The 25,750-nt window shown below is 45.1% G+C and overlaps 1 protein-coding gene across 1 annotated transcript in view; it reads left to right on the top strand.

Moving 5' to 3' along the window:
- The window catches only part of LOC110509003 (ephrin type-B receptor 3), a 52,683-nt gene that overhangs the window by 8,090 nt on the left and 18,843 nt on the right, over window positions 1-25,750 (top strand). Inside the window, exons 3-11 of the mRNA XM_036966281.1 lie at window positions 119-791; window positions 4,347-4,502; window positions 8,297-8,632; window positions 9,123-9,247; window positions 19,407-19,563; window positions 20,326-20,434; window positions 20,722-20,774; window positions 21,385-21,507; window positions 23,216-23,463. Of these exons, the coding sequence (XP_036822176.1) occupies window positions 119-791; window positions 4,347-4,502; window positions 8,297-8,632; window positions 9,123-9,247; window positions 19,407-19,563; window positions 20,326-20,434; window positions 20,722-20,774; window positions 21,385-21,507; window positions 23,216-23,463 (1,980 nt within the window). The remainder of the gene's footprint in view (window positions 1-118; window positions 792-4,346; window positions 4,503-8,296; window positions 8,633-9,122; window positions 9,248-19,406; window positions 19,564-20,325; window positions 20,435-20,721; window positions 20,775-21,384; window positions 21,508-23,215; window positions 23,464-25,750) is intronic.

Raw genomic sequence — 25,750 nt, 5'->3', positions numbered from 1 at the left:
GGCAAACTAAATCAAGTTCCAGTTTTTTGATGGAAAAATACTATTTGAACCCATGTCTGATAATGTGTACAGTTCTCTCTCTTCACTAGTTACAGTGTTTGTCTCTGTTTTCCTGCAGTGGGAGGAGGTGAGTGGCTACGATGACTCCATGAGTCCCATAAGGACGTATCAGGTGTGCAACGTGCGCGAGCCCAACCAGAACAACTGGCTGAGGACGGACTTCATCCCCCGTAAAGGCGTGCTACGCATCTACGTGGAGCTCAAGTTCTCTGTCCGCGACTGCGCCAGTATTCCCAACATCCCCGGCTCCTGCAAGGAGACCTTTAACCTCTTCTACTACGAGTCTGACGGCGACACCGCCACGGAAAGTAGTCCATTGTGGAGGGAGAACCCTTATGTGAAGGTGGACACCATCGCTCCCGATGAGAGTTTTTCCCTTCTGGTGGCAGGCAGGATCAACACCAAAGTGCGAAGCTTCGGACCTCTCTCCAAGGCCGGCTTCTACCTAGCCTTCCAGGACCTGGGGGCTTGTATGTCCTTGATATCCGTGCAGGTTTTCTTCAAGAAGTGCTCGACGACCATCGCAAACTTCGCCGTCTTCCCCGAGACGGCTACAGGGGCCGAGGCCACCTCCTTGGTCATCGCCCCAGGGGCATGCGTGTCCAATGCGCATGAGGTGTCCGTCCCTCTGAAGCTGTACTGCAACGGGGATGGGGAGTGGATGGTTCCCGTGGGGTCTTGTACCTGCATGCCAGGGTTTGAGCCGGCCATGACCGACACACAGTGCCAGTGTGAGTCTTTAGTCTACAGTCGACTGTTTTGACTTTTAACTAAAGCCTGTTTTTAATGCCCATCAAAAGTCATAGTCCTGTCTGTGTGTATTGTGTGGCACATGAATGAAGGGTGAAGAAGGATGGAGAGTTTGCATTAATGAGCTGTTGCAGAGAGCAACAGCATACAAATATTGAGAGAGGGCAATCAGAGGGAGAATGAGATAGTGAAAGGGGACGAGATAGTGAGGCGAGAAAGCAAGATAGTGGGAGAGAGAATCCTTTTGGAAGGTTTGTAAAGGAGAAATAGATTGTGAGGGAGAGAGAGAGAGTGTGTGAGAGAGACTTTTTGGAGGGTTTGTAAAGGAGAAAGAGCTTTTGAGGGGGAGAGAGAGAGTGTGTGAGAGAGACTCTTTTTGGAGGGTTTGTAAAGGAGAAAGAGATTTTGAGGGGGAGAGAGAGAGTGTGTGAGAGAGACTCTTTTTGGAGGGTTTGTAAAGGAGAAAGAGATTTTGAGGGGGAGAGAGAGTGTGTGAGAGAGAATCTTTTTGGAAGGTTTGTAAAGGAGAAAGAGATTGTGAGGGGGAGAGAGAGAGTGTGTGAGAGAGACTCTTTTTGGAGGGTTTGTAAAGGAGAAAGAGATTTTGAGGGGGAGAGAGAGAGTGTGTGAGAGGGGGAAGGAAAGATAAAGTGAGAGACACATAAGAGGGAGAGAGAGGAGGACTGAGAGATAGAGCCATGAATTTCCCATTGCCCAGGACAACATCAGGAGCGGTCAGAGAAAGAAAGAGAAGCCTCCATGCACCTCTCCTGCCTTTACATGGGCATGAGGAATGGTAAATAATGAGCCAGAGAGCTAATTTAGCGCCATTTGGCGGCTCAAGGTTAAAAGCCTGCCGTCGACGCCTGATGAAAGGCTCTCCAGAGGCTTCAGGCGCAGTGGTGGCGAGGAAGAGGAAGTGTCATTTCCTCTATGGTCTCCCCACCGTTAGTTCATCTACAGTCGGCTGCACTCATTAACACCGCTCAGACCACCGTGAGCCAACACTGCCACCGCTCACCATTAATCACAGGGATGTTTAATCTCTTACCTCAGTCTAGAGCGAGAGAGAGGGAGGAAGAGGGGGGGGGGGGGGGGAAGAGGGAGCGAGGGAGGGGGAAGGAAAATAAGAAAGGGGGGAGGACGAGAGGAAGATAAGGACTATGGGGGTGTAGGGAGGGGGTGAGAAAGATAGAAGGACTATGGGGGTGTAGGGAGGGGGTCAGAGAAAGATAGAAGGACTATGGGGGTGTAGGGAGGGGGTCAGAGAGAGATAGAAGGACTATGGGGGTGTAGGGAGGGGGTCAGAGAGAGATAGAAGGACTATGGGGGTGTAGGGAGGGGGTCAAAGAGAGATAGAAGGACTGTGGGAGTGTAGGGAGGGGGTCAGAGAGAGATAGAAGGACTATGGGGGTGTAGGGAGGGGGTCAGAGAGAGATAAAAGGACTATGGGGTGTAGGGAGGGGGTCAAAGAGAGATAGAAGGACTATGGGGGTGTAGGGAGGGGGTCAGAGAGAGATAGAAGGACTATGGGGGTGTAGGGAGGGGGTGAGAGAGAGATAGACGGACTATGGGAGAGGGTCAAAGAGAGATAGAAGGACTATGGGGGTGTAGGGAGGGGGTCAGAGAGAGAGAGATGGACGGTGAGGGTGTAGGGAGGGGGTCAGAGAGAGAGAGATGGCGATGGGAGGGAGTGGGTATAGAGGAAGCGGAAGAAGGGGAGAGAGAGAGATGTTTACTGTTCATTTTTTGTTGTTTATTTCACTTTTGTTTACTATCTCTTTCACTTGCTTTGGTAATGTAAACATGTGTTTCCTATGCCAATAAAGCCCTTTGAAATTAAAATGAATTGGAATTGAGAGAGGGAGAAAGAGAGAGAGGCCAGTGAGGGCCACAGAACTTTCCGGAATCAGAGAAGACACAAACAAAAAGGCATGCCCTCCAAGGAGGTTAACAAATGAAGCCATTCAGGTGATGCAACCCTTCTCCTCCAGAAAGAACAAAACGATGATGCAGTGTGTAATAAGACAAATATAAATCAGATTAAAGTGTTTCAGGACCTGTGGTCTTTGTTGAGTTACGAGAGCTAAAACACATTTTCGTGTTATCTTAACTTGGCTATTTATTGCATGTTTCTTGTTGTTGCTAGAATGTGGAGCATTAAAGTTCACTAATGTCACTGAAAGTGGCATTCCAGAGAATTAGGACGGAGCCTAGTTCAAACTGGAAAACCACTTAGCCTGACTAGTTAATCACACCCTCGCCAGCCAGGTTTTTATGAGCCCTCATACTGATAAGACAGATGTTAGCCAGAGCCTCGGTTTTACACCACACTTAAAGGACAAAGGTCAAAGTAAAGTATAGCACCTAAGTGCAACCTTGTATGCTGCATTTAGTGTATACACCCTTGTGTTCCTGTGGAAATGGTGTTTCCATAACTAGGGCTGACAGTGAGGACAGGATCAACAACCTCTGCATAATCAAAACCCCTTGCTTTGTTAGGTTTTAAAGTTCAAATTTAGCTATTGTTATGGAAATGTCAGCTGAAAAGTATCAGTGGCCTGGCTTTGGCCCCAAGTGAGAGCAGGTCTGTCGGAGCCATGGCCCAGGGAGACACGGGTGCCGGCCCGCGTAGTTGGAACAAGAAAAGTCTGAGACTTTTGGGTAAAACTCTGGGGTAAATGCACCATTAGTGTAAATCTCCTCAATCTTATTTCAAGTTGAGACCTGTGTTGGTTTATCAGGTAACTTTTCTTATGACATTACATTTACATGTTAGTCATTTAGCAGATGCTCTTATCCAGAGTGACTTACAGTAAGTAGGGAGTGAAAACATTTTCCTACTGGTCCCCGGTGGGAATTGAATTAACAACCCTGGCATGGCAAGTGCAATGCTCAACCAACTGAGCCACACGGGACCTCCTTTAATGAAGTTGAAGATTGACTTGATAGAGGATAGGCCCCCCAAAAAGAGAAGGGCTGCCTATAAATAATGCCTGTCTAAAACAAAACAAAAATACCGTATAAGGTAGTATCTATATAGTTGTAGTTGATGGATGATCAAGCTGCTTTGTATGCATGCCGAACCACCTCTTGAATGAGGTGTTGAAACACTGAGTTCGTCTAAGCCCCAAATGGACACTGTGTGATTGATGCAGGTGTATCCTCCATCCCTCTTAACCAGACAGGAGCAATCAACTGTCGTCCCACCATCTTTACCGTTCCCTCTCAATTTATCTGTCATCCTTAGACCTGTCTGGGATAGATATCCCTTGTATGTTATGATGAAAATGAGGATTTGAACAGAAATACCCCATATAAAGAGTTAAAACTCCCTCACATATTTCAACCCCACCCAGACAAAAGATTATAACATTATGGTTTGAAGGATTTGAACTGACTAGCTCCTCTCTATCGCTCATCTAGAACTAGACCAAGAGTTAGGTTGTTGTCACAAATGTCAACGACCTTAATTGTGCTTTATTGACGTTGACAGTGTTCTGACTGTCCCTTTCGTTTCTGCCTTTCCTGTATAGCATGTACCCCCGGGTCATTCAAGTACAAACATGGGGAGGACTCATGTTACCCTTGCCCCCCCAACAGTCGCACCAGCTACAGGGGGGCCAATATCTGCCCATGCCAAAATGGCTTCTACCGTGCCGACAGTGATTCTCCGGACTCAGCCTGCACCAGTAAGTCAAGCTCCTAGCTTTTTCTCAGCAGTTGTCATTGGCTGTAGATATTCTTTGGGATTCTTTCCTGGACACAGACTGAGCCAAGTCACGGACTGAAGTGTACGCTGAATGGAGATTCCCCTTTGAGCATGCTATTTCCTTAATCTGTGTCTGGGAAACCAGCCCATATGTGTCAAAAAGAACTAGGGTGTAAGTGTCAGTAGAGGTAGGTTTCAGTGTTAAACTGAGTGCCTATATGGTTGTTTCTACAGACTTTGTTGATGTCAGATAATTGGTACAACAACCAATACCTTTTTTCATTGACATGACATCAATGGAATGTGACCAAGCCCAAATTATTCTTAATCGACTCGCCTTGTCCAGAATTCCGAGTGTTCCATTTTGGGGTGGCAGGTAGCCTAGTGGTCAGAGCATTGGGCTGATAACTGAAAGGTTGCTGTATCGAATCCCCGAGTTGGCAAGCTAAAAAAAATATGTTGTTCTACCCCTGAACAAGGCAGTTAACCCAGTGTTCCCCAGTAGGCTGTCAATAAGAATTTGTTCTTAACTGACTTGCCTAGTTAAAAAAAAAAAATCCTCAGGTCATTTGGGCTCCATACTTCCCCTGTAGCCTGTCAGAGCTTGTGCCAGTCCACATAGCTCATGTTTTGCAAGGGACCGAGGGTGGCGTACTGTAGAGCTCAGCTCGGGCCAGCTCCGGCTCTCTGTGGGAGCCCAGCGTTTCAGACTTTGTGCCCAATTAGATCAGGCCATACTCCAAACTGTGTCAGTCTAATTGGATAGGACAGAGCATGGGGGAAAACACACTCCACTCAGGGTGAACAGGCAGAGGAGCTGAACTGAACTGGTTGAGATGTGTGAACTGAGACACCCTGAAAGCATTTCTATCTTCTTGCCGTGTGCTGCTGCAGAAGTGTTGTTTTCAGGATCTGCTTAGAGAGAGAGAGGGGTTAGATTACCCATCAGCCTTAGAGAGAGGTTAGATTACCCATCAGCCTTAGGGAGGGGTTAGATTACCCATCAGCCTTAGAGAGGGGTTAGGTTAGATTGATCATCAGCCTTAGAGAGAGAGGGGTTAGATTACCCATCAGCCTTAGAGAGAGAGGGGTTAGATTACCCATCAGCCTTAGAGAGGGGTTAGATTACCCATCAGCCTTAGAGAGAGAGGGGTTAGATTGATCATCAGCCTTAGAGAGGGGTTAGATTGATCATCAGCCTTAGAGAGGGATTAGATTGATCATCAGCCTTAGAGAGAGAGGGGTTAGATTACCCATCAGCCTTAGAGAGAGAGGGGTTAGATTACCCATCAGCCTTAGAGAGGGGTTAGATTACCCATCGGCCTTAGAGAGGGGTTAGATTGATCATCAGCCTTAGAGAGAGAGGGGTTAGATTACCCTTCAGCCTTAGAGAGGGGTTAGATTACCCATCAGCCTTAGAGAGGGGTTAGATTACCCATCAGCCTTAGAGAGGGGTTAGATTGATCATCAGCCTTAGAGAGGGGTTAGATTGATCATCAACCTTAGAGAGAGAGGGGTTAGATTGATCATCAGCCTTAGAGAGGGGTTAGATTACCCATCAGCCTTAGAGAGGGGTTAGATTACCCATCAGCCTTAGAGAGGGGTTAGATTACCCATCAGCCTTAGAGAGGGATTCGGTTAGATTACCCTTCAGCCTTAGAGAGGGGTTCGGTTAGAATACCCTTCAGCCTTAGAGAGGGGTTCGGTTAAATTACCCTTCAGCCTTAGAGAGGGGTTCGGGTAGAATACCCTTCAGCCTTAGAGAGGGGTTCAGTTAGAATACCCTTCAGCCTTAGAGAGGGGTTCGGTTAAATTACCCATCAGCCTTAGAGAGGGGTTCGGTTAAATTACCCTTCAGCCTTAGAGAGGGGTTCGGGTAGAATACCCTTCAGCCTTAGAGAGGGGTTCGGTTAGATTACCCTTCAGCCTTAGAGGGGTTGGGGATAGATTACCCATCAGCCTTAGAGGGGTTGGGGATAGATTACCCTTCAGCCTTAGAGAGGGGTTCGGTTAGATTACCCTTCAGCCTTAGAGAGGGGTTCGGTTAGATTACCCTTCAGCCTTAGACAGGGGTTGGGGATAGATTACCCTTCAGCCTTAGAGAGGGGTTCGGTTAGATTACCCTTCAGCCTTAGAGAGGGGTTCGGTTAGATTACCCTTCAGCCTTAGACAGGGGTTGGGGTTAGATTACCCTTCAGCCTTAGACAGGGGTTGGGGATAGATTACCCATCAGCCTTAGAGAGGGGTTCGGTTAGATTACCCTTCATCCTTAGACAGGGGTTGGGGATAGATTACCCATCAGCCTTAGAGAGGGGTTCAGTTAGATTACCCATCAGCCTTAGAGAGGGGTTCGGTTAGAATACCCTTCAGCCTTAGAGAGGGGTTCGGGTAGAATACCCTTCAGCCTTAGAGAGGGGTTCGGTTAGATTACCCTTCAGCCTTAGAGAGGGGTTCGGTTAGATTACCCATCAGCCTTAGAGAGGGGTTCGGTTAGAATACCCTTCAGCCTTAGAGAGGGGTTCGGTTAGATTACCCATCAGCCTTAGAGAGGGGTTCGGTTAGAATACCCTTCAGCCTTAGAGAGGGGTTCGGTTAGAATACCCTTCAGCCTTAGAGAGGGGTTCGGGTAGAATACCCTTCAGCCTTAGAGAGGGGTTCGGGTAGAATACCCTTCAGCCTTAGAGAGGGGTTCGGGTAGAATACCCTTCAGCCTTAGAGAGAGGTTCGGGTAGAATACCCTTCAGCCTTAGAGAGGGGTTCGGTTAGATTACCCATCAGCCTTAGAGAGGGGTTCGGTTAGATTACCCATCAGCCTTAGAGGGGTTGGGGATAGATTACCCTTCAGCCTTAGAGAGGGGTTCAGTTAGATTACCCTTCAGCCTTAGAGAGGGGTTGGGGATAGATTACCCTTCAGCCTTAGAGAGGGGTTCAGTTAGATTACCCTTCAGCCTTTGAGAGGTGTTGGGGTTAGATTATTGGATGTAAGAAACCTTCTTGCTGCACCAGTTGACCCCCGTAGCAGATATCACACCTCCCCCAATTTCATACAGTTCTTATTTAAAGAACTCACATTTTTTGAGTAACACAGGCCCATGGATATATCATGCACCACCACTGTGCCATAGCTACAAGCATTGAAATTCAGATATTTTCTATTTCATGGGTATTGAATCAATGTTTCACGAAGGGTAATGTTTAAGTCATGCGTGGCGTGGATGTAGTTTCTATTCTGTATATGAACACAGCTATTTATTTTGTCATGTATATCATAACTTATTTCTACTTTAATGGAATGAACTCCCATTGGTATTTAATGGGTACTGATTTAAGTTCCTTGAACTATAATGTTGAAGTCATGCATGGAAAGAATATGGCATATGTAATAAGAATGAAGTTTACTATTTGTTTAATTATGTGCTGGAGGTCATATTTCCCCAGCAGAAACAGAACAGTGAACTGTACGGGCCCAGGAAGATAGGCGCTAATGGACTAATGGCTATCTTAGTAAGCTAATCATAAACAAAATAATTTACCCCGTCAATAGTTAGGTTCTAAGAGTGGGGTTCTAAGAGTGGGGTTCTAAGAGTCTGGGTTCTAAAAGTGAGGTTCTTGAGTGGGGTTCTAAGAGTGGGGTTGTTAAAGTGGGGTTCTAAGATTATGGTTCTGATAGTGAGGTTCTAAGAGTAAGGTTTTAATAGTGAGGTTCTACTGTATTTGCCTCTATAAACAGTGTTCAGAGGATATCACTAACACGTCTGTGGTGTTTCTGTGCAGCCAAGCCCTCGCCACCTCAATACGTAATCTCCACCGTGAACGAGACTTCCATCTCCCTGGAGTGGGAAGAGCCGCTGGACACCGGCGGACGGGATGACGTCATCTACAACGTGGTGTGCAAGAAGTGTCTGCACGACCGGAGCCCGTGCACGCGCTGTGACGACAACGTGGACATATCGCCGCGCCGACTGGGCCTGACCCAGAAGAAGGTGGTAATGAGGAACCTGCAGGCTCATACCCGCTACAGCTTTGAGATCCAGGCGGTCAACGGCGTCTCTGGGAAGAGCCCCGGCGCACCGCGCTACGCCACCGTCAACATCACCACCAACCAGGCCGGTAAGTATCGCCATTGCGCTGGACGCCGGCACTTAACGTTAGCTGCACTCAACATTAATACTTGATATCAGCACTCACTATCACCTCACCCCACGACACTCAAGGTCACCACTGTAAGTACAGTAGCTAGCGACCACTTAACATCACCACTCAAGTTTACCTCTCAACTCAGGCTAGCTGCATCTTACAATGGCACTTACTTTTACTGCCTCATCTTGTGATCAGTACTGATGTGTTGCCTGAGTTTATGGACTCAGTATGTGTCATTTCAGCTTAGTACCAAATTAATAAACTGAAACGTCACGTAGAAGGCACAGATGAATGGCATGGTAAGAAGTGAGGTCATCGTAAACAATGCTAGATGAAGAGCGTGTACATTTTTGCTAATTTCATGTATACAGGAACAAAAATACTCTTAACATATTCGACATGAAAGCTTTATATATTTATTTTTTTATTAAAGTCACCCATTTTTATTGTCCAATCACAGCACCGTCAGCAATACCCACAGTGCACCTGATGAAGTCCACATCAGACACACTCAGCCTGTCCTGGCTTCCCCCAGAGAAACCCAACGGGGTTATCCTAGATTACGAGATTAAGTACTACGAAAGGGTAAGGCACTGTTTTATAGCCTGCTCCCAGATCTGTTTATACCGTGTAGCCCACTCCTATTGCCATTGTCAGAATGATCTAGCCTGCTCCCAGATCTGTTTATGCTGTGTAGCCCACTCCTATTGCCATTGTCAGAATGATCTAGCCTGGTCCCAGATCTGTTTATGCTGTGTAGCCCACTCATTTTACCATTGTCAGAATTATCTAGCCTGGTCCCAGATCTGTTTATGCTGTGTAGCCCACTAATTTTACCATTGTCAGAATGATCTAGCCTGGTCCCAGATCTGTTTATGCTGTGTAGCTCACTCCAGTTGCCATCGTCAGAATGATCTAGCCTGGTCCCAGATCTGTTTATGCTGTGTAGCCCACTCATTTTACCATTGTCAGAATGATCTAGCCTGGTCCCAGATCTGTTTATGCTGTGTAGCTCACTCCAATTGCCATTGTCAGAATTATCTAGCCTGGTCCCAGATCTGTTTATGTGGTGGATTCCACTCCTCCTGTTCTCTAATTCAAACATGATTCACTGAAGTAAACATTTACTCTGTACCTTAATTTTGAAGAGCCACTGGAGACAAAACCCTTGTATGAAATATGTTTGAAAATGAATATGCCATGTGTGTCCTGTCTGATGTAGATGGTTGACAGAGTTGTTTGGCATTCCACAGGTTAGTGCTGACTTGATGCAGCTGTGTAGCGTTTTCTTCAAAAGCATCATGTGTACTATGTCAGCATGGACATAGATATGCTGCTGCTATAGAAAATAATATGAAACAAATACACTTGACTGCATCAAGTGAACGCTGTCCCTTTAACAAAAGAACGAAGAGTTTAGCATGTTTTCTATTCTAGTAGATGTGTTGCTGGGTTCCTGTTGTTGCTGGGTTCCTGTTCCTGATGTTTTTCTTAGCCAATGTGCCTCTGCTTCTGATTTCAGTCTGTTAGGTTCTTAACAAAAAGAGTAAAAACTCAAAGGGACGACTAGGAAAAGCTCAGACCACGTTTATTCACCCACAGGGTCATGCAGCTGCAAAGAGAACATACAAGTCACACAAGCACATCTTTATACCTTCCGACTGGGCGGAGTCATCTCCTTCCATGTCTAACTGGGCGGAGTCATCTCCTTCCATGTCTAACTGGGCGGAGTCATCTCCTTCCATGTCTAACTGGGCGGAGTCATCTTCTTCCATGTCTAACTAGGCGGAGTCATCTCCTTCCATGTCTAACTGGGCGGAGTCATCTCCTTCCATGTCTAACTAGGCGGAGTCATCTCCTTCCATGTCTAACTAGGCGGAGTCATCTTCTTCCATGTCTAACTAGGCGGAGTCATCTCCTTCCATGTCTAACTAGGCGGAGTCATCTCCTTCCATGTCTAACTAGGCGGAGTCATCTCCTTCCATGTCTAACTAGGCGGAGTCATCTTCTTCCATGTCTAACTAGGCGGAGTCATCTCCTTCCATGTCTAACTGGGCGGAGTCATCTCCTTCCATGTCTAACTAGGCGGAGTCATCTCCTTCCATGTCTAACTAGGCGGAGTCATCTTCTCGCATGTCTAACTAGGCGGAGTCATCTTCTTCCATGTCTAACTAGGCGGAGTCATCTCCTTCCATGTCTAACTAGGCGGAGTCATCTCCTTCCATGTCTAACTAGGCGGAGTCATCTCCTTCCATGTCTAACTATGCGGAGTCATCTCCTTCCATGTCTAACTGGGCGGAGTCATCTTCTTCCATGTCTAACTAGGCGGAGTCATCTCCTTCCATGTCTAACTAGGCGGAGTCATCTCCTTCCATGTCTAACTAGGCGGAGTCATCTCCTTCCATGTCTAACTGGGTGGAGTCATCTTCTTCCATGTCTAACTAGGCGGAGTCATCTCCTTCCATGTCTAACTAGGCGGAGTCATCTCCTTCCATGTCTAACTAGGCGGAGTCATCTTCTTCCATGTCTAAATTTCCGGAGTCATCTCCTTCCATGTCTAACTAGGCGGAGTCATCTCCTTCCATGTCTAACTAGGTGGAGTCATCTTCTTCCATGTCTAACTAGGCGGAGTCATCTCCTTCCATGTCTAACTAGGCGGAGTCATCTCCTTCCATGTCTAAGACAGACAGTCCTTCTCTGTTGTTAGTCAGAAACACAGGTAGGTTCCTCTTACTGGTATTGTCATGGCCCTTAAAAAAAGAAAAGGAGAGCCTCACACTCTAGGAGCTCAGATGCAATAACCTAATAATCAACGTTTCGACAGACAAGTTGTCTTCATCAGGGTATAATGACAAAGACTTCAGGTCACTTGTTTATATAGTTTCAAGGGACACTGAGGCGTCTATAATCATGGCCAGGTGTGGCTTGATTTCGTTAGTCAGTTTCAATATATAAATAGAACATATAAAAAGCATGAATGGATAGCATAGCATAGATCATAGGGAGTACCCCATAGGGAGTACCCCAAGGCTTTATCCTAGGCCCCACCCTCTTCTCAATTTACATCAACAACATAGCTCAGTCACTAGCTGCAGTAACCCATGGGGAAGGGGTCACACTCGGATATTCAGAGAGGGGTATATTATTGTGGCCCTGGTGGCACAAAATCAAAAGTCTGACTGCATATAAATGCTTGGGAATATGATCAATGAACGTGTTGTGGGTATTTCATGGGAAATCAAATCAAATCTAATTTATTTATATAGCCCTTCGTACATTAGCTGATATCTCAAAGTGCTGTACAGCAACCCAGCCTACAACCCCAAACAGCAAGCAATGCAGGTGTAGAAGCACAAATGTGTACATTTGACCTCCATGGTTAATAAAATCTCCCCATTTCTGCCAATTTTCTTTTGCACAGTCTTGCCTGCCTTCTCATACAGCTGCAACTGTATATGCATTCGTAAATCAAGACCTTTATTGAGTTGGGCTCTGGGATGGTGCAACTGTTGAGAATATGAGCCTATGGTTGTGTGGAGGGAAAGGGTTGAGAGTGTGTGGGTGTGTATGAGTGTGTGGGTGTGTATGAGTGTGTGGGTGTATGTGCATCCCACAACTGCTGCGAAGGAGTAAAAGATGTTAGGGACAATATAGAATCATTCACAATAATTGTTTACTAATATAATAATTGCTTGCAATAATGTCATTTTGGTAATGGCGAGACTGGTGATAGGTAAAATCCTTTGCATAAATTGCCTACACTACTAGAAATATTGATAGCTAATTATGGAAAATAAGAAACAGGATTTTTTTAAAATATATATTTTTTGATGGCTATATATAATACAAATGGAGGTGAGGGCGATGGAAATGCATTTGGCGGTTGTTCTACTTCTGTTCTTTGAATGGCACTGTGTGCTCTTTTCGAATGATGGATCCCGGTGTCTCCGGGGCTATGGGATCCGGGTGGTCGGGGGTGTTCTGCCGGGCATTGGGATGACAACCCAACTCGGGATGAGGAGGGCTTTTAGCGGGTGGAATAGTGGGGACCAATTGGAGGTTTACTTAGTAGCAATGCAAATACCATGGTACAGCTATATAGACACTCAATCATCATGTTACTTTTTAATGGTACGTTTACTAACATATATTTTGATAAATTGAATTGAAAGTTGTGTCTCATTATGGTAAGTGGTGAAATAAGTATAGACAGTTATAATCGTAATGGCTTAGCAGATAATATGAAAAGACGATCAGTATTTACCTGGCTAAAAGAGAAGGAATATAATATCTGTAATATTGTTTACAGGAAACTCATTCAACAATTTTAGATTAAGTTTTAGGGGGCGAAATATATTTCTCCCATGGGCAAAGAAATTCAAAAGGGGTGATGGTTTTAATTAATAGTAATTTTGATTTAAATGTGCAAATTGTCCAAACAGATCATCAAGGTAGATGGATGATTTTAAATATGTTATTGGACAATAAACAGATATGGCTTATTAACCTATATGGTCCAAATAATGATGATCCAAGCTTCTTTGAAAATATATATAAGAATGTATCAACTCTACAAGCAACACTAGACTCTATTATTTTGGTGGGAGATGTTAATATGATCTTAAATACCTCTATGGACCGGAAAGGAAATCACACTACAAACTATCACCCTCAGGCATTTAAGGAAATCATGAATGTCAAGGATATATTGGAATTAGTGGATATATGGAGACTTAAATACCCTGACCTAGTGAGATATACATGGCGGAGGCTTAATCAAGCTAGTTGTCTTGATTACTTTCTAATGTCATTCTCTCTGGCACCAACACTTTAAAAAGTGTTGATAAAGGACAGAATGTGGTCGGATCATCACATAATTGGCATATATATTACTCTTACAGAATTTCCACGTGGGCGTGGATATTAGAAATGTATCAAATCCTACTAGATGATAAATTGTTTAGAACTAGGACAGAATCGTTTATAACTGCCTTTTTCAGACATAACATAGGTACAGCAGATCCTCTTATTGTATGGGACACTTTTAAATGTGCCTTTAGAGGCCATGCAATTCAGTACTCATCTATAAAACAAAAGCAATTTAGATCAAAGGAGTCCATATTAACAAAGGAAATTGAAGGACTAACAGTACAGTTAGATAGCAATAAAAACTGTACCATAGAGGCACAGAATAAGTTAGAGGAAAAAGAAAAAGAAATGGAGGAACTTATTCAAGAAAGATCCAGTGTAATATATTATAAAAATAAAACAAACTGGATGGAATATGGGGAAAATGCACAAAATTATTTTTCAATCTTCAATATAGAAATGCTACCAAAATGTTTTTTTATTGAAACTTGTTACAAATGATGGAGTCAAGCATGATTCACTGAATGATCATTTGAAAGAGGAGGTAAAGTACTTTAAGAATATGTTTTCATTTCAGTCTCCTCCATCTCCACTAACTGAATCTAATTGTATGGATTTTTTTCCTAATAATAATGTAAAATTAACATATGTACAGAAAGACTCATGTAAAGGCCAAATTACAGAGGAGGAACTTCTTGATGCAATGAAAGCCTTTAAGAATGGGAAAACTCCAGGGCTGGATGGCATACCAGTGGAAGTATACTAAACTGTTTTTGATATACTCAGAGGACCATTATTAGCATGTTTTAACCACTCCTATATAAATGGTATATTATTAGACACACAACAAGAAGGTCTGATATCATTATTACTGAAACAGGACCCAAGTGGTAAACAGTGGGGCAAAAAAGTATTTAGTCAGCCACCAATTGTGCAAGTTCTCCCACTTAAAAAGATGAGAGAGGCCTGTAATTTTCATCATAGGTACACTTCAACTATGACAGAAAAAATTAGGGGGAAAAATCCAGAAAATCACATTGTAGGATTTTTAATGAATTTATTTGCAAATTATGGTGGAAAATAAGTATTTGGTCAATAACAAAAGTTTATCTCAATACTTGTTGGCAATGACAGAGGTCAAACATTTTCTGTAAGTCTTCACAAGGTTTTCACACACTGTTGCTGGTATTTTGGCCCATTCCTCCATGCAGATCTCCTCTAGAGCAGTGATGTTTTGGGGCTGTTGCTGGGCAACACAGACTTTCAACTCCCTCCAAAGATTTTCAGATCTGGAGACTGGCTAGGCCACTCCAGGACCTTGAAATGCTTCTTACGAAGCCACTCCTTCGTTGCCCGGGCGGAGTGTTTGGGATCATTGTCATGCTGAAAGACCCAGCCACGTTTCATCTTCAATGCCCTTGCTGATGGAAGGAGGTTTTCACTCAAAATGTCACGATACATGGCCCCATTCATTCTTTCCTTTACACGGATCAGTCGTCCTGTTCCCTTTGCAGAAAAACAGCCCCAAAGCATGATGTTTCCACCCCCATGCTTCACACTGGGTATGGTGTTCTTTGGATGCAACTCAGCATTCTTTGTCCTCCAAACACGACGAGTTGAGTTTTTACCAAAAAGTTATATTTTGGTTTCATCTGACCATATGGCATTCTCCCAATCTTCTTCTGGATCGTATCACAGTCGTATCACAGTTTACCTATTTGCTTATGGTTTTGCCTACACATAGTGACCTGCTTTTTAAATTATACGATCAAAGAATATTCAATTTTATTTGGAATGGCAAGCCAGACAAAATTAAAAGGGCCTATTTATATAACGATTATGAATTCTGAGGGCAGAAATGATTAAATATTAACTATTAACTATTTGCAGCATTACCACAAAAATGGAAGAGGCAAGTAGAAGGGGGAAACGTATGGAACTTGTATGTTGGCCCTGTATTAAAGAACATAAATGGTTAAAGAAAGGTCTGATAAATATAAACATATACCAATTTAATTTAAGGACCAAAAAACTGACTGCGGTGCCATATAAATGACAAAATAGTTGGGAAGAGATTTTCAATGTACTCATTCCATGGCACATGGTTTATGAATTGATATGCAAAACAACGCCGGATGCAAAACTTCTAATTTTTGTATTTACATTACTATACAAAATTCTTGCAACCAATAGAATGTTATATATATGGGGGATACAATCTTCCCAGCTCTGCAGATTGTGCTGTGAGGAGGCAGTCATTAGATCATTTATTTTGGTATTGTCCATATGTAGCTCGTTTTTGGTCACAGGTCAAGGAATGTCTGAAGAATTGCAACATTTGCCGAGAACTAACGCTGCAGATAGCAATACTGGGTGATTTGAAAAGCCATAGTCAATCAATCAATAATATAATAATTATTTTAGCAATAATGTTTATCTTTAATTTACAATCTGTAGAAGCTATGAGAATAGAAAGGTTCAGTACTTTTGTGAAGCATCACAGCACAGTTGAAAAATATATGGCAAATAGAAATCCAAAATGGATGGTGTTAAGAGATAGATGGGAGGGGTTGAATGGAGCTGAAGGGTCGGACTAATAACAAGATAACCAATGCAAAACATACGGGGTCTGTAAAATGTATAAAGGTTCAGAAATGTTGTGAAATAGCACAGTTACAAATAGAAATCAAACTGGATGGACATCAGAAATAGAGGAAGGACTAAAAACCAACAAAATATAGCTATTGTAAAATAGACTGTGTCTGTAAAATGTGTATATTATGTATAAACTGAAGGTAGAAGCCGAAGTGTTATTGTTTATTAGTTTACTCCAATTGGGGGAGGGGTGGTAGGGTTTGTGGGGAATAATAAAGGTATATTCTAAAAAAAGTATGTATATCTATATAGGTATGTGTATATGTATGCATATGTGTATGTACGTGTATGTATATGGATATATATATATATACCAAAAAAATATATATGGGAGATTGGAAATGATGCAGGCAATTACGTTGATGGAAGCTACAATCTATCTGTAATATTAAAGCTGATCCACCTCTTTAAAAAAAACTTTAAAAAACAACATACCTCAGGCAGTAGGAAGCTCTCATCCATTTATATGCAGATGATACAGTCTCATACTCAGCCCCGGATTTTGTGTTAAACGCTCTACAACGAAGCTTTCTTATGCTTCGGACACACTGACAGCGTCATGGCGCAAAATAGTACACAGCATCATCTGGATGTGTGCAACAAAAGTTCAACATTCACCTTCTGCTACCATTTCTGTCAAACCGTCTACACATACAGTTTGATTGCATACGTTAGATACATCCAACATACTGTATGCACCACACAGAACACACTGCAACTGCCTCTGCAACGCTATGCTGCAAGGGAAACGCAGCGTTTCATTGGAAATGAATGTAAATCTGGTGTACCAATTCTGGCGTCTGTGTTTTTGAAGCTTTAGAGTCCAACAAGCTTTCTCTGCCATTAACCTTGTTCTGAACATCTCCAAACCATTGTGGTTTGGTAAGAAGAATGCACTTCTCCCCACCCGTGTGATTCATACCTCTGAGGATTTAGAGCTTGAGGTAGTCACCTCATTCAAGTACTTGGGAGTATGGCTAGACGGTACACTGTCCTTCTCTCAGGACATAACAAAGCTGCAGGCTAAAGTTAAATCTAGACTTGGCTTCCTCTATCGTAATCTCTACTCGTTCTCCACAGCTGCCAAACTAACTCGGATTCAGATGACCATCCTACCCATGCTAGATTACGGAGATGTAATTTATAGATCGGCAGATAAGGGTGCTCTTGAGTGGCTAGATGTTCTTTACCATTCGGCCATCAGATTTGCCACCAATGCTCCTTATAGGACACATCACTGCACTCTATACTGCAGCCCTCATCCTCCACATACAACACCCGTTCTGCCAGTCACATTCTGTTAAAGGTCCCCGAAGTACACACATCCCTGGGTCGCTTCTCTTATAGTTGCAGCGACTGGAACAAGCTGCAAAAACTGGAAAAAACGTTTATCTCCATCTCTTCATTCTAAGACTCAATCCCGGACACTCTTCCTGACAGTTGTGGCTGCTTCGCGTGATGTATTGTTGTCTTTACCTTCTTGCCTTTGTGCTGTTGTCTGTGCCCAATAATGTTTGTACCATGTTTTGTGCTGCTACCATGTTTTGTGCTGCTACCATTTTGTGATGCTGCCATGTTGTTGTCATGTGTTGAGATAGGACCCTCATGGGCGTGGAAATGTGTGTGTGTGTGAGATAGGACCCTCATGGGCGTGGAAATGTGTGTGTGTGTGTGTGTGTGAGATAGGACCCTCATGGGCGTGGAAATGTGTGTGTGTGTGTGTGTGTGTGTGTGTGTGTGAGAGATAGGACCCTCATGGGCGTGGAAATGTGTGTGTGTGTGTGTGTGTGTGTGTGTGTGTGTGTGTGTGTGTGTGTGTGTGAGAGAGATAGGACCCTCATGGGCGTGGAAATGTGTGTGTGTGTGAGATAGGACCTCATGGGCATGGAAATGTGTGTGTGTGTGTGAGATAGGACCCTCATGGGTGTGGAAATGTGTGTGTGTGTGTGAGATAGGACCCTCATGGGCGTGGAAATGTGTGTGTGTGTGTGTGAGATAGGACCCTCATGGGCGTGGAAATGTGTGTGTGTGTGTGTGAGATAGGACCCTCATGGGCGTGGAAATGTGTGTGTGTGTGTGTGAGATAGGACCCTCATGGGCGTGGAAATGTGTGTGTGTGTGAGATAGGACCCTCATGGGCATGGAAATGTGTGTGTGTGTGAGATAGAACCCTCATGGGCGTGGAAATGTGTGTGTGTGTGAGATAGGACCCTCATGGGCGTGGAAATGTGTGTGTATGTGTGAGATAGGACCCTCATGGGCGTGGAAATGTGTGTGTGTGAGAGAGAGGACCCTCATGGGCGTGGAAATGTGTGTGTGTGTGAGATAGGACCCTCATGGGCGTGGAAATGTGTGTGTGTGAGAGATAGGACATGTTTTGTTGTTGTTGTTGTATTTAACCTTTATTTAACTAGGCAAGTCAGTTAAGAACAAATTATTATTTACAATGACGGCCTATCCCGGCCAAACCCGGGCCAATTGTGCGCTGCCCTATGACACTCCCAATCACGGCCAGATGTGATACAGCCTGGATTCAAACCAGGGACTGTAGTAACCCTCTTGCCTTAGACCGCTGTGCGACTCGGGAGCCCTATAATAAGTAGTTTCCTGACAGGGAATCGAACCCGGGCCACTGCGGTGAGAGTGCCGAATCGTAACCGCTAGACAACGCAACCACGCCCTACTATAATCAGATGGTCTTCAGGGTGGGCCCCTGTGGCCCCCCTTCCAGCAGTGTCTTCTCTCTTCATCTGTTGACCTTATCTCAAGTTGAGTTCCACATCCCTCATGTTCCTGGTTCCACAGGAACTGGCCTGCCCTATCAGGAACTGACCTGCCCTATCAGGAACTGGCCTGCCCTATCAGGAACTGAAACTAGACTGTTTCCCTTTTCCACAATAACTTTCTGCATTTCCCCTTTTCTCAGTCAGTAACTTCCCACATACCAAGTTCCTCTTGACATTTCCTTGACCCCTAATATACACATTCCTTATACATATAAAGTAATCAGTAAGTTGTAGTATGGTAACATGAATAAGTATATTTCCAGCTAGAATCCAACAAGTCTAATTCAGGGGAGCCTGTTTTTTCCGCCAGAATTTCTGCAGACCCCCGACTTTGAATACCACTGGTCTAAGCTGTGTTCCTGTAAAAGCATGTGACCACTGCTGATATTAAAAGGGCTTCATAAATACATGTGATTGATTGATGTGTTCCACAGGGCCAGGCCATGTCTCACACGGTGACAGCCCAGCACAGCTCAGTCCGTGTGGAGGGATTGCGGGCTGCCACTCCCTACGTGGTCCAGGTCCGGGCTCGCACCGTGGCTGGCTATGGCCGCTACAGCATCCCTAAGGACTTCAGCACCTCAACACACAGTAAGTCATTTCATTTCTCCTCCTCCTCCTCCTCCGCCTCCTCCTCCGCCTCCTCCGCCTCCTCCTTCGCTACTTCATTGTCACACTCTGCGTTCTGTGTCTGTCTCTCTCTCTCTCTCTCTTTCCTTCTCTCTCCTCCTTCTCCGCCTTCACTACTTTGTCTTTCCTTCTCTTTCTCTGTCTCTCTCCCTTCCCTTCTGTCCCATCACTATTTATCATTGTCCTTCACCATTGATAATGCCTCATCTTTTTATTCACCAGTGTTCTAAAGATTTTCTCTGTTATCTTTAATCAGTACAATCCATCCAAGCAGTGAAAGAACTCCGAACAAGCTATTTCAAGGAGCTGTGCTTTTTTTTTACGGGCCCTTCCCAGCAATGCAGAATAAAATGTAAAGGAAAAAAGTGAAAAATAATATCACAAGGAATAAACACACGGCTATATACTCAGGGTCGCATATTATGGTAGCAGATGAATGCAAGGCGAATACAAAATAACATTGAAGTCAAATTAATATTAGAATATTGTTGTGTTTTTTTTTTACTATGCATTGCTTTTCATAATGACATGTATTTATTGTGAAGAAAAAAAATCTATCTATATATATATATATATACATGTAAACACAGATTGGAATACAATACCCATTATTTGTTTTGCCATGAATCTGCCTCCATATTTCACTAGCTGTTTCTTTAAGAAGTTCTTCAGTGACATTCCAGGTGTTTATTCTTTGATTATTATTTCTTCGGTGACCTTTAGGTGACCCTATGAAGTCAGTGCAGGACCAGCTGCCTCTCATAGTGGGCTCAGCGTCCGCCGGTCTTGTGGTCATCGTCGCCCTTGTGGTCATTGCCATAGTTTGCTCTCGGTAAGTGTTTGACTTGTATGTATTTATCTAACAGGCCTTTTTGGTCATTATTTTGACATTTTTGGTCATTGTTTGGTATCTTGGTTCCTTGAATCCTGAAAAGGCCCTTAGAAAGGCTTTAGCCACCCTGAGCATTGTTCCATTCTTCCAATCCCGACTGTCTGCAGACAATCTACTATCTTCTGCTTGTTATTTGAAAGCAGCCTGTGTATTTACTGTGGAGTGCCTGCCAGGACAGAGGATGGATGATGTGAATGAGATTGTACGTGTGTGGTCCTTGTTTGTAGGAAACAACGCAGCGGTTCGGAGCTGGAGTACACGGAGAAGCTGCAGCAGTATGGTGAGTACTGAGGGGAAGGTGTGTGTCTGTTGGGGGAGGGGGTTGTGTGTGTGTGTTGGGGGAGGGGGTTGTGTGTGTGTGTGTGTGTGTGTGTGTGTGTGTTGGGGGAGGGGTTTGTGTGTGTGTGTGTTGGGGGAGGGGGTTGTGTGTGTGTGTGTGTGTGTGTGTGTGTGTGTGTGTGTGTGTGTGTGTGTGTGTGTGTGTTGGGGTTTGTGTGCGTGCGTGCATGTTGTGAGTGCAGACTTGGAGAGCTACGCCTTTCTGTGGTCCTTTGTTCAAACCAGGACAGTAAACCACCTGATTTAATCAATTATCCAATCACCTGACCAAAGCAGGAAACTGCATTTGCTCAATGAAACCATGATTATCTAGATCAGGTGGTTTTTGCAGCAGACTCCCTGGCTTTTCAGCTTTTCAAGACTCAAAAGAGCTGCGTGATAGATATGTCCAACTGCTGTTCATGCATCAAATGTGATTCCATTTCCATTCATAACTGTATTAGTTAATAATTATGCATTGGAACACAACAACAACAAAAACTGTGTCATGAATATCTGATGAATGTGTATATTCAAGAACATCTGATGCATCCCTCCCTTCATCTCTGTAGTTTCTCCCGGGGTGAAGGTGTACATTGATCCGTTCACTTACGAGGACCCCAATGAGGCAGTCCATGAGTTTGCCAAGGAGATTGACATCTCGTGTGTGAAGATTGAGGAGGTCATTGGTGCAGGTAACCAACATAGCTAGGTGTTGAAGTGCGGTGTTCAGAAGGCAGGCTTTTGGGAGGGAGTGGATTTTGTGTTTGGGGGTAGGGGAGATATTTGTGAAGATGGAGAGATGTTTTGGGACAGCTGTGTGTTTAGGGGAGTGGGTGATGTTGGGGTGGGTTGTTGGTTGAACAAGATGTGTGTTGGGTGGAAGAGGGCAAAAGGGTTGTTGGGGGAGGTGTGGAGAGGAGGTGTGAGGGTGGTGTGGGGGGGGTGTGGAGAGGGGGTGTAGGGTAGAGGAGGTGTGGGGGTGGTGTGTGGGGGTGTGGAGGGGGGGTGGGGGTGTGTGGAGGGGAGGTGTGGTGTGGTGTGGAGAGGAGGTGTGGATGGTAGGTGTAGAGGGGAGGCGTGGAGAGTAGGTGTGGAGGGGAGGTGTGGGGGGGTGTGGAGGGGAGGCGTGGAGAGGAGGCGTGGAGGTTGAGGTGTGGGGGGGGGGGGGGTGGGGAGTAGATGTGGAGGGTAGGTGTGAGGGGGAGGTGTAAGGGGGAGGTGTGGGGGAGATGTGAGGGGGAGGTGTGGAGGAGAGGTGTCAGTGAAACAACTTCTTCTGTCATCCAGCTAGTTTGCTGTTTCTTCTCCGAGAGCATGTGTTCTTTCTCCTGACTTCACCCTGAACCATATGTCCCTTTATTTCTCTTCCTCTTTCTCTCTTCTCCTTTATAAACACACAACTTTTTACCAAGGCACCAAAACTTCCAGGCTCCTTATCCGTTCCCTCTCCCCCTCCACTGGTCCCAGGCTCCACTCCCGGTCACGGGATGATCTTTCCTTCTCTCCATCCCTCCCCAACCTCTCAGACCCCTAAGTTTCCTGTCTCTCTCTTTTCCTACCTTCCTCATTCACTCTCTCTCCTACACAGCTCAACCCCCATCCCTCGCTCTTTTACAATCTCCTTCTTCCTTTCACTCCTATATTTCTAGAGTTCCTCCTCCTCTTCCTCCTCCTCTTCTTCCTCCTCTTCGGTTCAACCAGTAATGCTCCCTCCCTCTCCCTCACTCCTCCTCCTCCTCTTTCCCCTCTCTCCCTCCTCCCTCTTCCTCCACTCCCCTCTCTCCCTCCTCCCTCTTCCTCCACTCCCCTCTCCCTCCTCCCTCTTCCTCCACTCCCCTCTCTCCCTCCTCTCTCTTTCTCCACTCCCTCCTCCCTCTTCCTCCACTCCCCTCTCCCTCCTCCCTCTTCCTCCACTCCCCTCTCTCTCTTCCTCCACTCCCTCCTCCCTCTTCCTCCACTCCCCTCTCTCTCCTCTCTCTTCCTCCACTCCCCTTTCTCTCCTCTCTCTTCCTCCACTCCCCTCTCTCTTCCTCCACTCCCCTCTCTCTCCTCTCTCTTCCTCCACTCCCCTCTCTCTCTTCCTCCACTCCCCTCTCTCTCCTCTCTCTTCCTCCACTCCCCTCTCTCTCTCTTCCTCCACTCCCCTCTCTCTCCTCTCTCTTCCTCCACTCCCCTCTCTCTTCCTCCACTCCACTCCCCTCTCTCTCTTCCTCCACTCCCCTCTCTCTCCTCTCTCTTCCTCCACTCCCCTCTCTCTACTCTCTCTTCCTCCACTCCCCTCTCTCCCTCCTCCCTGTTCCTCTACTCCCCTCTCTCTCCTCCCTCTTCCTTCACTTCCCTCCCCCTTCCCAACCGTCACACCCTCTTCCCCACCCCCCTTCCCCCCAACCCTCCACCCAGGTGAGTTTGGGGAGGTGTGCCGCGGGCGCCTGAAGCAGCCCGGGCGCCGTGAGGCGGTGGTGGCCATTAAGACACTGAAGGCAGGCTACACAGAGCGCCAGAGGCGGGACTTCCTTGGCGAAGCGTCAATCATGGGCCAGTTTGACCACCCCAACGTGATCCGGCTGGAGGGCGTGCTGACCCGCAGCTGCCCCGTGCTCATCATCACCGAGTTCATGGAGAACGGAGCGCTGGACTCCTTCCTCAGGGTGAGTGAAGCTGACAGTTGCGATGATGTGCGGAATTGTACATGATACATTTTAATTGATATCGATTCTACCGTACTTCATAAAAACCTGGAGTCACGCATAATCACACATACCACCACCTACACACCAGTAATGCTTAGAGTCGTACCGCACACACACCAGTAATGGCGATACGCTGAACCGTTCATGATACCTCTGACCAATAGTGATAGGAGTTGTGCTGTTGAAAATACAGAGACATGCGTAGTCAGACACAACATCGCTGACTGATAGGAATTCAGCTGTACAAAACCATATTTTACTGGACTACATCCGGACCTCTGTAGCTTAGTTGGTAGAGCATGGCGCTTGCAACACCAGGGTTGTGGGTTTGATTCCCGTGACCACCCATAAATAACATTTTTGCACGCATCCATGTAAGTCGCTTTGGATAAAAGCGTCTGCTAAATGACATAAAATTTGTATTATTATTTTACTACACAAAAGCCTGGGGACAAGGACACACACCACCTCCTACAGGACAGTGGACGCTGATGGGGGAAGTACAGAACTTCTACAACCTAAAGAGTTCTATTACATGATTCCTACAGTAGGCAATAGGCAGTGCACACACACAGTAATGCTCTCTCACTCAGTAAGAGTTAATTAACCTCGATGAGCTCTTACGAGAATGGTGCACTGTTCAAGTCCATTCATCGGTGGTCATACTTATGCAATAAGGCACCAGGGGGTGTGGTATATGGCCAATATACCACGGCTAAGGGCTTAAGGGCTGTTCTGGATACAGCCCTTAGCCATGGTATATTGACTATATATCACAAACCCCCTAAGTGCCTTATTGCTATTATTGCTATCCCGCCTTATCGCAGCTCACTGGTCAACATAGCAGCACCCACCCGTAGCACGCGCTCCAGCAGGTATATCTCACTGGTCACCCCCAAAACCAATTCTTACTTTGGCCGCCTTACCTTCCAGTTCTCTGCTGCCAATGACTGGAACGAACTGCAAAAATCACTGAAGCTGGAGACTCATATCTTTCTTACTAGCTTTAAGGACCAGCTTTCAGAGCAGCTCACAGATCACTGCACCTGTAAATAGCCCATCCAATCTACCTCATCCCCATACTGTATTTATTTATCTTGCTCCTTTGCACCCCAGTATCTCTACTTGCACATTCATCATCTGCACATCCTACCATTCCAGTGTTTTAATTGCTATATTGTAATTACTTTACCACCATGGCCTATTTATTGCCTTACCTCTCTTATCCTACCTCATTTGCACATGCTGTATATAGACTTGTTTATACTGTATTATTGACTGTTTGTTTTTCTCCATGTGTAACTCTGTGTTGTTGTATGTGTCGAACTGCTTTGCTTTATCTTGGCCAGGTCGCAGTTGCAAATCAGAACTTGTTCTCAACTAGCCTACCTGATTAAATAAAGGTGAAATAACGTAAATAGAGCAGTTTTGTCATACCCGTGGTATACGGTCTGATATACCACGGCTGTCAGCCAATCAGCTTTCAGGGCTGGAACCACCCAGTTTATAATATGGAATCGCTTAATCTCTGTGTAGTTATGCAGTAGCTCCTGTCCTTTCTGTAACAGTTAACCCAGATTATTACAGTCCAATGTTGTCCTATATATATTTTTTTAATCCCAGCCCCCGTCCCCGCAGGAAGCCTTTTGCCTTTTGGTAGGCCGTCATTGTAAATAAGAACTGACTTGCCTTGATAAAGGTTAAATAAAAAATAAATGGTGTATAACGTTAATATATACAAATAATCTCTCTTATTGGATAGATTTACGATCATAAAGTACAGAGCAATGTCCATAACCCTCCTTGGTTCATTTCATCTCATCTCAATTCATCTAATTTCATTTCATCTCATTTCATTTCATCTCTCGTGACTCAAACTCAAGCTCATCTTGTGACTCAAGCTCATCCTCTCACTCCTTCTCACACACTCCTGTCAGTCAGATGTCCATCCAGCTACATTTGTGTGTGTTTGTGTGTGTGACTCATAGATACACACTGCAGTGATCTAGTGATGTCCCGTCAAACTACGGTGCCTGGCTCTGGGATGCAGGCAGAACTACACACATGTACACATGCGAACGCACATAACACATGCGAACGCACATAACACATGCATAACAACAAGAAACACATTTGCACTCATAAACACAAACACACACTCCCAAGCAGGACTGTCCTATCCATCTATGCCTCCAATGCATTAGGGCTGTGACGATACCAGCATTGTGATATATTTTCCATTGCA

This window comes from Oncorhynchus mykiss, chromosome 28, assembly GCF_013265735.2.
Source record: "Oncorhynchus mykiss isolate Arlee chromosome 28, USDA_OmykA_1.1, whole genome shotgun sequence".
NCBI lineage: Eukaryota > Metazoa > Chordata > Actinopteri > Salmoniformes > Salmonidae > Oncorhynchus > Oncorhynchus mykiss.
Note: the sequence above shows the minus strand (reverse complement) of the source record. Positions and strands in the feature narration are given on the sequence as shown.